We start from the raw sequence: 14,440 nt of genomic DNA, 5'->3' as shown, positions 1-14,440 counted from the left end.
ACCACTGTATAGCATCACAGCATTGTAGAGTTGGAAATCATCATCGTCATCCGTGCTTCTTTTCTTTAAAAATGTTTAGGGGTACTCTCATTTTGACACCAGAAAATCAACATTTTAGCGACGATACAGTGGTACCTTGGGTTACAAAAGCTTCAGGTTACAGACGCTTCAGGTTACAGACTCCGCTAACCCAGAAATAGTACCTCGGGTTAAGGACTTTGCTTCAGGATGAGAACAGAAATCGTGCTCCGGCGGCAGCAGGAGGCCCCATTAGCTGAAGTGGTGCTTCAGGTTAAGAACAGTTTCAGGTTAAGAATGGACCTCCGGAATGAATTAAGTACTTAAGCCGAGGTACCACTGTACATTCTTTATTATTGAGTTTCACTATTTATACAGTTAATCCATACATTTTCAAAGACATAATAAGCGACACACCATGATTTGTTGTCATTTAGTTGTGTCTGCCTCTTCGTGACCCCCTGGACCAGAGCATGCCAGGCACTCCTGTCTTCCACTGCCTCCCGCAGTTTGGTCAAACGCATGCTGGTAGCTTTGAGAACACTGTCCCACCATCTTGTCCTCTGTCGTCCCCTTCTCCTTGTGCCCTCCATCTTTCCCAACATCAGGGTCTTTCCCAGGGAGTCTTCTCTTCTCATGAGGTGGCCAAAGTCTTGGAGCCTCAGCTTCAGGATCTGTCCTTCCAGTGAGCACTCAGGGCTGGTTTCCTTCAGAATGGAGAGGTTTGATCTTCTTGCAGTCCATGGGACTCTCAAGAGTCTCCTCCAGCACCATAATTCAAAGGCATCCATTCTTGGGCGATCAGCCTTCTTTATGATCCAGCTCTCACATCCATACATCACTAGTGTTTTCTTTAGTCTTTCCTGAATATTCAGGCAAAAGGCTTTAGGGGGCACGATATATAATGAAATCAAGAAGATTTGTGAAATGGCTTTCCCCAAGAGGCCACGAATCCTTCCTGCTCTCTCAACAGTCCGGTGGCCTTACTTCTGCATTCCTATGCAGCAGGTCTGCCAGGAAATGCAGCTAGCGGGAAGTGCAGCTAACCGCTCTCCGACTCTAGAGGAAATCCACCTTAAGCCTCTTTGGCTAGGCGCCAAATGCCATCTACTAACTGCAGGAGCTTGTGAGTTTAATGCCCTTATACTTTATAACCGGAGTCAGTAAACTCTTGTGCCAAGTTCCTCATTCTGCTGGGTCGCAGGCCATCAGTGGCGTAGCGTGGGTTGTCAGCACCCGGGGCAAGGCAAGTAATTTGCGGCCCCCCCCCCCGCTGCACTGTCCCTCCCCCAGATAGTCCCCCGCTCTCTCTCCGCACCGCACCGCACGCCTGGCACCCTCCCCTCCACAGTGGGCAGCGACCCGGCGGCTCAGATCGGATTCGCACAGCCAGCACTGCAGTGAGAGAGAGTGAGTGAGCCAGGTAGGGGCAGAGAGCTGCGAGTGCGAGCGCACCCCCCCCAGATGTTGCGCCCAGTGCGGCCGGCCCCCCTGCACCCCCCACGCTATGCCACTGCAGACCATACATTCAAAGTGCACCGCTTTGTCCAAAGAATCGCCGGAAACTGTAGTTTGCTCCCAGCATCCTTGATAAATGACAGCCCACAGGATTCTTGGTGGGTGGGCGCAGGGCCGGATTCAGGTTCGATGAGGCCCTAAGCTCTTGAAGGTAATGGGGCCCTTTATATGTCCAGCTGTCCTTTGTCCACAACAATTTGTCGCTGTTTTTTGTGTTGAATATATGCTAGATAGGGACGTGGGTGGCGCTGTGGGTTAAACCACAGAGCCTAGGGCTTGCCGATCAGAAGGTTGGCGTTTCGAATCCCCGTGACGGGGTGAGCTCCCGTTGCTTGGTCCCTGCTCCTGCCAACCTAGCAGTTTGAAAGCACCTTCTCTGGTGGGAAGGTAAACGGCATTTCCGTGCGCTGCTCTGGTTCACCAGAAGTGGCTTAGTCATGCTGGCCACATGACCCGGAAGCTGTACGCCGGCTCCCTCGGCCAATAAAGCGAGTTGAGCGCCGCAACCCCAGAGTTCGTCATGACTGGACCTAATGGTCAGGGGTCCCTTTACCTATATGCTAGATGGCCATTTATGGACCTAATAGGTATCTAAAGCCATTTGCACATAACAAAATAAGTATTTTATCAAAGGAATTGTTGAACTGAAATACAGTTAAGGATTCCTGCGTTGCCAGAGTTGGGGTTCAGCTAGATGATCCCTGGGGTCCCATCTACAATTCTCTGATTCTGTGAAAAATGCCTAAGGCTGACTCCTACAAAATAAAACAAAAAAGCCAAGCTTTTGGGGAGGATTGAGCATGCTGAATCTTGAGTGTTAGAAAAGAAAAATAGAAAACTCTCTCACTCACTCTCTTTGTGTAATGGCAGAAGACTTGGCTGGCAGGCACTCTGAACAGCAACACTCCTGTTAGAAGATAAGGATACGCCACAACATTTTGTCGCAGCACGTCCCTCTAGTTGTTCTGCTGAAGACAGGAGATGTGACGGAATTTGTCTAAATCATGGGTAGGCAAACTAAGGCCTGGGGGCCAGATCCGGCCCAATTGCCTTCTCAATCCAGCCCGCAGATGGTCTGGGAATCAGTGTGTTTTTACATGAGTAGAATGTGTGCTTTTATTTCGAATACATCTCTGGGTTATTTGTTGTTGTTGTTTAGTTGTTTAGTCATCTCCGACGCTTCATGACCCCATGGACCAGAGCATGCCAGGTACTCCTGTCTTCCACTGCCTCCCACATTTTGGTCAAACTCATGCTGGCAACTTCAAGAACACTGTCCCACCATCTCATCCTCTGGCGTCCCCTTCTCCTTGTGCCCTCCATCTTCCCCAACATCAGGGTCTTTTCCAGGGAGCCTTCTCTTCTCATGAGGTGGCCAAAGTCTTGGAGCCTCAGCTTCAGGATCTGTCCTTCCAGTGAGCACTCAGGGCTGATTTCCTTCAGAATGGAGAGGTTTGATATTCTCGCAATCCATGGGACTCTCAAGAGTCTCCTCCAGCACCATAATCCAAAAGCATCAAGGAATTCGTTCATTTTTTAATCCAAAATATAGTCCGCCCCCCCCCCAAGGTCTGAGGGACAGTGGATTGGCCCTCTGCTGAAAAAGATTGCTGACCCCAGGTCTAAATGATGAGGTCTTTGCAAAAGGCTTTTGATACTGTGAAAGGCGACATCAGAGTCAGGTATGTAATGAGAGGGAGGAAAATACCGTATTTTTTGCTCTGTAAGACTCACTTTTTCCCTCCTAAAAAGTAAGGGGAAATGTGTGTGTGTCTTATGGAGCGAATGCAGACTGCGCAGCTATCCCAGAAGCCAGAACAGCAAGAGGGATTGCTGCTTTCACTGCGCAGCGATCCCTCTTGCTGTTCTGGCTTCTGAGATTCAGAATATTTTTTTTCTTGTTTTCCTCCTCCAAAACCTAGGTGCGTCTCGTGGTCTGGTGCGTCTTATAGAGCGAAAAATACGGTACCTTCCTCTTCTAACCACAACACCCTGTACCTCATTCAGACTCTTCCGATCATCTTCAAATAAATATTTGTTCAGGTATAAAGGCCGAGTCGCCTTATGCGGGAAGGAAGAAACTGTAAGCAAAAAATATAAAAGGTCTTCTGTAACAATCTAACATGCCGAGACAAGTTGTTTGGAGGGCTGTGGGGTAGCCAACTGCTCAGGAAATGCCAGCTTTGGTGTGTGCCTCTGCCTTTGGCAGAGATTTGACGCGCAAACATCGGCAAGTGGAGGTTTTTTTTCTTGGCGCAGAGTCAAGCGGGAATACCTGCCAGGTCCAATTCCTCTTTCAAGGACAAAGGAGGCTGGTTTCAAAGTTCGGATGGTGGGGCAGGAGTGCGGATTCTGCCGAGGGGTGAAAACAGAGGCACCGCCACCAATATTGCAGAGGAAAATAGGTTTGAAACAGGCAGAGTGGTCTGAATGTATAGATAACCTAGAAAGAACCTGCCCTGCGGAACTCCCTCGCTGCGAGAAGCCAAGTTACAGGGAACCAGGCAGAGGGCCTTCTCGGTGGTGGCGCCCTCCCTGTGGAACGCCCACCCACCAGATGTCAAAGAAATAAACAACTACCAGACTTTTAGAAGACATCTGAAGGCAGCCCTGTTCAGGGAAGCTTTTAATGTTTGATGCATTACTGTATTTTAATATTTTGTTGGAAGCCGCCCAGGGTGGCTGGGGAAGCCCAGCCAGATGGGCGGGGTATAAGTAATATTATTATAATTATTATTTTAAAAATATTGGAGAAGTATCAATATGCAGTTGAAAATAGGACCCATGGAAGGGATGGGTAGAATTCAGAGTAATCTCGGTAATTGGATTCGGAATTGGGTTTTGTTGTATGCTTATATTTTGGAAAATGAAGGTGACCCGGAAACTACAACTAATCCAGAAGGCGGCAGCTAGACTGGTGACTGGGAGCGGCCGCCGAGACAACATAACACCGGTCTTGAAAGACCTACATTGGCTCCCAGTACGTTTCTGAGCACAATTCAAAGTGTTGGTGCTGACCTTTCAAGCTCTAAACTGCCTCGGCCCAGTAGACCTGAAGGAGCGTCTCCGCCCCCATCGTTCTGCCCGGACACTGAGGTCCAGCTCCGAGAGCCTTCTGGCGGTTCCCTCATTGCAAGAAGCAAAGCTACAGGGAACCAGGCAGAGGGCCTTCTTGGTGGTGGTGCCTGCCCTGTGGAACGCCCGCCCATCAGATGTCAAAGAGATAAACAACTACCTGACATTCAGAAGACATCTGAAGGCAGCCCTGTTCAGGGAATTTTTTAAATGTGTGACATCTTAGTGTATTTTTGGTCTTTGTGGAAGCCGCCCAGAGTGGCTGGGGAAACCCAGGCAGATGGGTGGGGTACAAATAAATTATTATTATTATTATTATTATTATTATTATTATTATTATTATTATTAAAATTATAAAATCAAGTAGGAATTTATTTCCAAAGAAGAAGAAGACTGTATGCTAGCTAAGTGTGGGGAGCGAGAGCGCGGAAAAACTCCAGTGTGTAGCTGAGCCAAATTTGCAGTTTCTCCTTTCAGAATCGATTCACCTGCCAATCTAGCTGTCCAATCGCACCTGCGGAGGGAAGGGCCTAGGGGAAATTTCAGGGGAAAGGGAGGGGGGGGGAGAGAAAGAAGTAAACAGTCTGGTTTAATTTATTGCATTTTGCTTCCTGGTGTCGGACTCTGAACTCTGGGCAAAAGACTCTGCGAGGCTGGACGGCGGAGGGACTTTTCAGGGGCGCGCAGGGACCGCGATGGCAGCGCCACACAGCTGGGCCACCAAACCGAAGGCCACCGTGCCGCCCCATTATTATTCGGGGTACCTGGAGAAGAGGAACGCCTGGGAAAAGGTAGGAGAGACTTCAGGGTCTCTTAGGAGAAGAATCAGAAAGCTGAACTGCAAGTTTTGTCGCTGTCAGCAACCAAGGGAGTTGGCAGGGCTTTGGGTGGGTGGGCCGGCTTCTCAGGACCCCCACACAGCAGGATTTTTTCGGGGGCCAGGCAGGATGATGAACCCCAAACCCCCCAAATTTCGGATCCCCTCCAAAGTTTTGCAGTTGTTTTGCAGCGAAAACACTGCCCCAACAAATGAGGGATTGATGCAATAGACGCGGGGTTTGCAGTTGACACCTCCAAACCCAACAGTGCCCAGATCCCAAATTTTGGGGGGTCATTTCAAGATGCATTGAGTGAGATAGATAAGCAACCCAAGACTTATTAAGTTCAGAATATTGTGTGTTTTTGGTTTGGCTCAATTTGGGGAACTTTTTTGCTGCTGTGTCTCCGAAACGATCTGGGGAAAGGTTGTGGGAAAAGGAAACTCAAAAGATCGTGGCTCCAGAGAACCTTTCGCTGCGACAGCTTTTGCTATTTTCCTTTCTTTTTTAAAAGTTTAAGGAAGGGAGTGATTGAGGTTGTGTTCTGTGTGGGGTGGAAGAAATAGAGAAGGAGTTTTGTCCCCCCCCGTCCCCCTGCTCAGTCGTCTTCTCCTGAGGCCAGAAATTGGGGAAGGAGACAGCCAACGGAACAGGTTGGCATAGAGGCAACAGAAACAGGCCTGGGGAACTCTCTGCCACAAGGTGTGACGGAAGGCTTGGGAGACGGCTCTGAAAAGAGGCGGGAGGAATTTGGGGAGGACAAGATGGTCTAGTAGCCTCTCTGTTCATGACTGGTATACTTATGGATGGCAAAGTACTAGGGGGCAATACTTTGAAGTCTGCACAGTCAACCTAGACTTGACTGGGGAAATACATATTTGCATTTAAAGTAAGTAAGTGTGTGTATGTATGTATGTGTGTGTGTGAATGCAGATTGCATTAGTTGTTTAATTCTGATGGGGCTGCAGCCGGCCTGTAACGGAATCATAGAATAATAATAATAATAATAATAATAATAATAATAATAATAATAATTTTATTTATACCCTGTCCTCCCCAGCCAGAGCCGGGCTCAGGGTGGCTAACACCAATAAAATCACAGTAAAAACATGATAAAGGTAAAGGGACTCCTGACCATTAGGTCCAGTAGTGGCCGACTCTGGGGTTGCGGTGCTCATCTCGCTTTATTGGCCGAGGGAGCCGGCGTACAACTTCCGGGTCATGTGGCCAGCATGACTAAGCCGCTTCTGGTGAACCAGAGCAGTGCACGGAAACGCCGTTTACCTTCCCGCCGGAGTGGTACCTATTTATCTACTTGCACTTTGACGTGCTTTCGAACTGCTAGGTTGGCAGGAGCAGGGGCCGAGCAACGGGAGCTCACCCCGTTGTGGGGATTCGAACCGCCGACCTTCTGATCAGCAAGTGCTAGGCTCTGTGGTTTAACCCACAGTGCCACCCGCATCCCCCCCCAAAAAACAAAAACAAAACCATGATAGGGGGGAGGGAAGGAAAACCCAATTTAAAATACAGGTTAAAATGCAGTTTAAAATGCAGCCTCGTTTTAAAAGTAGCCGATAAATCAAGACCATAAGGGGAGGGAAACATAAGGGTCAGACTGAGTCCAAACCAAAGGCCAGGCAGAACAGCTCTGTCTTGCAGGCCCTGCGGAAAGATGTCAAGTCCCGCATAGAGCTGGAAGGGACCCGAGGGTCATCTAGTCCAACCCCTTGCAGCTCAGGAATCTTTCGCCCAATGTGGGACTCGAACCCGTGGCCCTGAATTTAAGAGGCTCTGCCAACTGAGCTATACCTCATGCCCTGTGTTGTGTGTGTGTGTGTGTGTGTGTGTGTGCGCGCACGCACGCATGTAATTAACTCTTTCTTCTAGGAGTCTTGGTTGACCACAAACTTGACATGAGCCAACAGTGTGACGCGGCAGCTAAAAAAGCCAATGCAATTCTGGGCTGCATCAATAGGAGTATAGCATCTAGATCAAGGGAAGTTATAGTGCCACTATATTCTGCTCTGGTCAGACCTCACCTGGAGTACTGCGTCCAGTTCTGGGCACCACAGTTCAAGGAGGACACTGACAAACTGGAACGTGTCCAGAGGAGGGCAACCAAAATGGTCAAAGGCCTGGAAACGATGCCTTATGAGGAACGGCTAAGGGAGCTGGGCATGTTTAGCCTGGAGAAGAGGAGGTTAAGGGGTGATAGGATAGCCATGTTCAAATATATAAAAGGATGTCACCTAGAGGAGGGAGAAAGGTTGTTTTCTGCTGCTCCAGAGAAGCGGACACGGAGCAATGGATCCAAACTACAAGAAAGAAGATTCCACCTAAACATTAGGAAGAACTTCCTGACAGTAAGAGCTGTTTGACAGTGGAATTGGCTGCCAAGGAGTGTGGTGGAGTCTCCTTCTTTGGAGGTCTTTAAGCAGAGGCTTGACAACCATATGTCAGGAGTGCTCTGATGGTGTTTCCTGCTTGGCAGGGGGTTGGACTCGATGGCCCTTGTGGTCTCTTCCAACTCTATGATTCTATGATTGATTCCCCTGCTGCTGTCCTGATGAGAAATCTTAGTATCAAAGGAGTCGCAGCGGTTCTCAACCTGTGGGTCCCCAGATGCTGTTGGACTACAACTCCCATCATCCCTGAGCTCTGGCCTTGCTAGCTAGGCGTGATGGGAGTTGTAGTTCAACAACATCTTGGGACCCACAGGTTGAGAAAGGCTGTGTCGGGGAATCTCCCTGCAGAAAGAAATGCCAATTTTCTTCAAAACCACAGCAGAGGAAGAAATTGCTTGTTTGTTTGTTTGTGATATATGTAAAAAAAACCCTGCTCCTTTGCCCTTAGGGGTATCCAAGAGCCCATCCCTTTGTATGTTCTCTGTCGGTAGGAGAAAATAACAGAGGCCAACCAGAGAATAAGGTAAAGGTAAAGGTACCCCTGCCCGTTCGGGCCAGTCTTGACAGACTCTAGGGTTGTGCGCCCATCTCACTTAAGAGGCCGGGGGCCAGCGCTGTCCGAAGACACTTCCGGGTCACGTGGCCAGTGTGACAAGCTGCATCTGGCGAGCCAGCGCAGCACACGGAACGTCGTTTACCTTCCCGCTGGTAAGCGGTCCCTATTTATCTACTTGCACTTTGAGGTGCTTTCGAACTGCTAGGTTGGCAGGAGCAGGGACCGAGCAACGGGAGCGCACCCTGCCGCGGGGATTCGAACCGCCGACCTGACGATCGGCAAGTCCTAGGCGCTGAGGTTTTACCCACAGCGCCACCCGCGTCCCCGAGAATATAGAGAATCAAAGAATATAGAAGCAGAGAATATAGAATATAGAATATAGAATATAGAATATAGAATATAGAATATAGAATATAGAATATAGAATATAGAGAAGCAAAGCAGCTAGTAAGCCTGATTTTATTAAAACTGTTGCAACAAGAAAGTTTATTTACAACTGCTCTGATTTTTCTCTTCCCCCTCCCCCAGGAGTACAAAAAATATTGGGCAGGTCTCCGAGAATTGAGTCTCTATTTCTACAATACCAGCAGAGATGCCCAGGTAATGGCGAGAAATTATATGCACATATATATCTTGGCTTTTTTGGTATGGGGATGGGAGAAATTGCCCTAAACTCTACCATTTAATAAATGGTAGGATTTTGATTATTTGGGATAGGGAGGGAATATGTCAACTGCAGAGGAATTCCTATGCAAAACGACCTGGCCAAGCTTGGACCATTAAGGAAAAAAATTCAGGCCAAATGGCCAAATTTCAGAGGCAATTCAGCAACAAAACAATGTTTTGAAAATTTACTCCATCGGCGTTCGGGGAGATGGCTAGCTTGCGGCTCTAAATTTCAAGGGGTCTACTCTTGAGCAGGGACGTCGGGTGGCGCTGTGGGTTAAACCACAGAGCCTAGGACTTGCCGATCAGAAGGTCGGCAGTTCGAATCCCCATGACGGGGTGAGCTCCTGTTGCTCGGTCCCTGCTCCTGCCAACCTAGCAGTTCGAAAGCACGTCAAAGTGCAAGTAGATAAACAGGTACCACTCCGGCGGGAAGGTAAACGGTGTTTCCAGACGCTGCTCTGGTTCGCTGGAAGTGGCTTAGTCCTGCTGGCCACATGACCCGGAAGCTGTTCGCCGGCTCCCTCGGCCAATAAAGTGAGATGAGTGCCGCAACCCCAGAGTCGGTCACGACTGGGCCTAATGGTCAGGGGTCCCTTTACCTTACTCTTGAGTAAAACCTACCTTGGTACAAGTCATGGGGCAGATTTGGCTACAGAGTCTACAACACGTGGTCAGATTGAAAAATGGTCTGCTTTGATACATCAGGAGAAAATTTCTGATTGTGAGAAGTGTTCCGCAGTGGAACGGACTCCCTTTGACTCTCCTTCCTTGGAGGATTTTAAGCGGAGGTTGGACGGCCATTTGTCCTGGATACTTGAGCTGAGATTCCTACATTGCAGAGGGTCAGACTAGAGGACCTTTGCGTTCCCTTCCAAGCCTATGATTCTGTGATAGAAGGCAGCTTCAAGGCCAGAAGGCGGACAGCTGTAATAAATGTTGGAAATGTAAAGAAAAAGAAGGAACTTTTTATCACATGTGGCGGGAATGTAAGAAAGTGTAAAACTTCTGGGAGATGATATATAATGAGATGAAAAAGATGTTGAAATATACCGCATTTTCCGCTCTATAAGACGCACCAGACCACAAGACGCACCTAGTTTTTGGAGGAGGAAAACAAGAAAAAAAATATTCTGAATCTCAGAAGCCAGAACAGCAAGAGGGATCGCTGCGCAGTGAAAGCTGTGATCCCTCCTGCTGTTCTGGCTTCTGGGATAGCTGCGCAGCCTGCATTTGCTCCATAAGACGCACACACATTTCCCCTTCCTTTTTAGGAGGGAAAAAGTGAGTCTTACAGAGCAAAAAATACGGTACATTTATTAAAAAACCAGAAGCTTTTTTACTTGGCATGGTAGGGGATGATATTAACAAACAGGGTAGTAAATCGTTTTTATATGCAACAACAGCAGCAAGAATACTACTGGCACTAAAATGGAAGCAAGAAGAATTACCGCCGAAAGAAGAGGGCCAAATGAAATTATGCAGAATTAGATAAGTTAATTCATTAGAATTAAATGAAATTATTCAGAATTAGATAAACTATGCGGAATTAGATAAATTAACAGGAAGGATTCGAAACCTGCAGGACCAGAGATTCTTAGAGGACTGGAGTAAATATCTGAACCATTTGAAAAGTAATTGTAATAAAGAGATTATGCTAGTAGGACTGCAAGAAGTTCTGTAAGGAGGACTATGAAATATTGCAAGGAAGATAATGAAGAGAATGATTAGTTAATTAAAAGTTATAGAGAAATTAAGAAATGCAGAATAAGTGATAAAGAATGGAAAACTTTCAGAGGTTGTTGAGGGAAGTCCAAAATATTGTATAAGATAAGAAAGCATGTTAAATGACTGTTGGAAGTGATATGTTAAAAAATTAATAAAAATGTATATATATTTAAGGGGACGTGGGTGGCGCTGTGGGTTAAACCACAGAGCCTAGGACTTGCCGATCAGAAGGTAAGCAGTTCGAATCCCCGCGATGGGGTGAGCTCCCGTTGCTCGGTCCCTGCTCCTGCCAACCTAGCAATTCAAAAACACGTCAAAGTGCAAGTAGATAAATAGGTACCACTCCGGCGGGAAGGTCAACGGCATTTCCGTGTGCTGCTCTGGTACCTTCGGAAGCAGCTTAGTCATGCTGGCCACATGACCTGGAAACTGTACACCGGCTCCCTCGGCCAATAAAGCGAGATGAGCGCCGCAACCCCAGAGTCGGTCACGACTGGACCTAACGGTCAGGGGTCCCCTTTCCCTTTACCTTTTAAAAGAAGGTGGACAGCTGCAAAGTGAGCAGAAAGGAGGTGCAACAGAAGTTAGCTCTGAGCGGAGAGACGGAGCACTTTTTAAAAAAATCATGAGGACCAGAAACTTGGGTGTTGACTTTACCTGCACTTCCTCCCCGCAGTACGTTGAGAAAATTGACCTGGCAGATTTCCTGTCCCTTGCCGACGACAACCCCCCACGAACTGCGGCTGCCTGGCCCGCTGACGGAGTGGGACTGAACCTAAAAACGCGAAGCCAGGAAGTGAAACTGAAGGTAAGAGATTCTTTCTGCAAAGTCCAAAGATATCTCCTTGCTTGCAGAGAGATGAGGCTTGTTCCACTGATGGTCAAAAACTCCAAGCGGTTTATGCATAAGGTAAAGGGACCCCTGACCATTAGGTCCAGTCGTGACCGACTCTGGGGTTGCGGCCCTCATCTCGCTTTATTGCTGTGGTTTAACTCACAACGCCACCTGCGTCAAATATCTGTGCTGGTACTGTTTGTACAAGAAAGGATGGCTGTGATGTAGATCTTTGCAACCTAAAGATATACAAACAACTGCGTTGTTCCCTGTTACATATTAGCTGGACAGAGTTAGGTCTTTGTAACCTAAAGATCTACAGATACCGGTATTGTACCCCAAGCATACTGGAAACAAAAGCAGAACAGATCTCTATGATCCAAGAACAAACGGTTTTGGCTAAACCGACCCTGTTGTAAAAATCTTTGTTAAAAAATATATATTAAAAATTCTACAGGACATTCAGTGAACATGGGCACCGGTTTTTGTTTCACATACAATGAAAATATTGATGAAGAGAATTCTGTTCAACACAGACAAGGAAAGTTGCGGGAAGACTTTAATCCACAAGCTTCTTGACTTCCTTTTTTTTAAAAAGAATTATTTATTTATACTTTTCAAGTTGATACATTTCACCAGTTCTATGCATTTCACTAATTTTACATTCATTTTGACATTTCAGAACTTTCGGGGTTGGACTCGATGGCCCTTGTGGTCTCTTCCAACTCTATGATTCTATGATTCCACCCCCCTCTTCTTCTTAACTGTATTTCACTATTAATATAAAGGTAAAGGGACCCCTGACCGTTAGGTCCAGTCGTGACCGGCTCTGGGGTTGCCGCGCTCATCTCGCTTTATTGGCCGAGGGAGCCGGCGTTCAGCTTCCGGGTCATGTGGCCAGCAGGACTAAGCTGCTTCTGGCGAACCAGAGCAGCGCATGGAAATGCCGTTTACCTTCCCGCCAGAGTGGTACCTATTTATCTACTTGCACTTCGTGCTTTCAAACTGGTAAGTTGGCAGGAGCAGGGACCGAGCAACGGGAGCTCACCCCGTCATTGCGGGGATTCGAACCACTGACCTTCTGATCGGCAAGCCCTAGGCTCAGTGTTTTAACCCACAGTGCCACTCCTTCTTAATTGTATTTCAGTTCAACAATTCCTTCGATAAAATACATATTTTGTGATGTGCAGATGGCTTGAGATACCTATTAGATCCATAAATTACCATATAGCATATATTCAACACAAAAAAACCAGTGACAATTTGTTGTTGACAAAGGACAGCTGGACATATAAAGGGCCCCATTACCTTCAGTAGCTTAGGGCCTCATCAAACCTAAATCCGGCCCTGAGCAGGGCGATAAAAAAGTTGCAAGCCTCATCACCTAGGCACTTCTGCGGAATAAGACAAATTCCAGCACATCTACGAGGGTGTGTGAGGCCAATTTAAGCGCTGTGCTTGCCAGGTTTGTTTGCAGATGTGATATAGGTCCTGAAACACACCCAACTCTGTCTCTCGTATGGAGATTGGCATTCAAGGTAATGCACATTTTTATAGTGAAATAAAAAAAATAAGGTCATTTTATATATATATATATATATTCATAAATGTACCAAGCAAACACGTACATAAATATATAAACCACATGTCTGAAGAAGCACAGGAAAACAGCCATGAAGCCATTTTGGCTGCCCAACTGACCAAATGTTTTCTCTGCAAAGTCAAAGGGAAATGAAAAGCCTCCCCATTGTCTTTTCCTTCACAAATCCTGTCTTAAGGGTATGTCTGTGTATGAATAGGGTGTGAGCCTGTTACCTGGCCCAGGAACTAAGTATTTATCATTACAAAAGACTGGCCAGGCTCCCCAGGGTATCCAATCAAGTAAGCATTAACTGGTAACCTGCCAGACAGGAGGTAAACAACGCACTCAGATTTCTATTGTAGACCACCCCTTTCTGTGATGTAGGTATGATGTTTCTGGGGGTGGTCTTGGACTCCAGGGCGGGCAATTTAAAATGTCTATATAAGGGCGGGCACACCTTTGTTTTGGGTCCTCCTCCTTTCTCCTGCATATGAGGGGAACATCCTGTTGCAACAGTTCAACAAAGATCAGGCTTACTAGCTGCTTTGCTTCTCGATATTCTCTGGTTGGCCTCTGTTCTTTTCTCCGACCGATGGAAAACCTGCAAAGGTCTCTAGAAGGGCTCTTGTGTCCCCCATGAGGGCAGATTTTAGTTTATTACGATAGTTTATGCATAAACTGGGGATGCGGGTGGCGCTGTGGTTTAAATCATAGAGCCTAGGACTCGCCGATCAGAAGGTTGGCGGTTCGAATCCCCATGACGGGGTGAACTCCCATTGCTCAGTCCCAGCTCCTGCCAACCTAGCAGTTCGAAAGCACATAAAAGTGCAAGTAGATAAATAGGTACCACTCCGGCGGGAAAGTAAATGGCGTTTCCGTGCGCTGCTCTGGTTCGCCAGAAGCGGCTTAGTCATGCTGGCCACATGACCCAGAAGCTATACGCCGGCTCCCTCGGCCAGTAAAGCGAGATGAGCACCACAACCCCAGAGTCGGTCACGACTGAACCTAATGGTCAGGGGTCCCTTTACCTTTTAAGTTGAATATGTTGGAGGGAGAAGTTTGGAAGAGCGATTCAGCACCACAGTGGCTATCAGAGTCTCACTTTCCTAGACAAGAACGAGAAATGAAACGCAGCCCGTTCCTTCGAAATCTGCACTTAATCCGGATTTTGTGATGCAGTTGTCCGGACAGACAATATTTACAAAAGGATGTACGTATTAGCTGAAGCCGTACATAAAA

At 47.3% G+C, this 14,440-nt stretch overlaps 1 protein-coding gene and 3 long non-coding RNA genes across 5 annotated transcripts in view; all 4 read left to right on the top strand.

Annotated features, from left to right (window-relative positions):
* The window catches only part of LOC310668693, a 197,633-nt gene that overhangs the window by 103,032 nt on the left and 80,161 nt on the right, over positions 1-14,440 (top strand). The window lies entirely within an intron of this gene.
* The window catches only part of LOC310668645, a 68,504-nt gene that overhangs the window by 27,325 nt on the left and 26,739 nt on the right, over positions 1-14,440 (top strand). The gene's annotated exons all lie outside the window — the stretch shown is intronic.
* Positions 1-14,440, top strand: part of LOC310668671 — a 44,329-nt gene that overhangs the window by 8,643 nt on the left and 21,246 nt on the right. The gene's annotated exons all lie outside the window — the stretch shown is intronic.
* STAP2 (signal transducing adaptor family member 2) overlaps positions 5,208-14,440 on the top strand; it is a 30,479-nt gene continuing 21,246 nt past the window's right edge. Inside the window, exons 1-3 of one of the 2 annotated variants that reach the window (XM_083421762.1) lie at positions 5,208-5,402; positions 8,919-8,990; positions 11,461-11,592. In XM_083421762.1, the coding sequence (XP_083277888.1) occupies positions 5,307-5,402; positions 8,919-8,990; positions 11,461-11,592 (300 nt within the window). In that variant the 5' untranslated portion in view covers positions 5,208-5,306. The remainder of the gene's footprint in view (positions 5,403-8,918; positions 8,991-11,460; positions 11,593-14,440) is intronic. The other variant, XM_083421763.1, reaches the window with a different exon arrangement.

Source organism: Podarcis tiliguerta, assembly GCF_965153285.1.
Source record: "Podarcis tiliguerta genome assembly, chromosome: 18".
Taxonomy (NCBI): Eukaryota; Metazoa; Chordata; class Lepidosauria; order Squamata; family Lacertidae; genus Podarcis; species Podarcis tiliguerta.
This window is presented reverse-complemented; position numbering and strand designations above follow the sequence as displayed.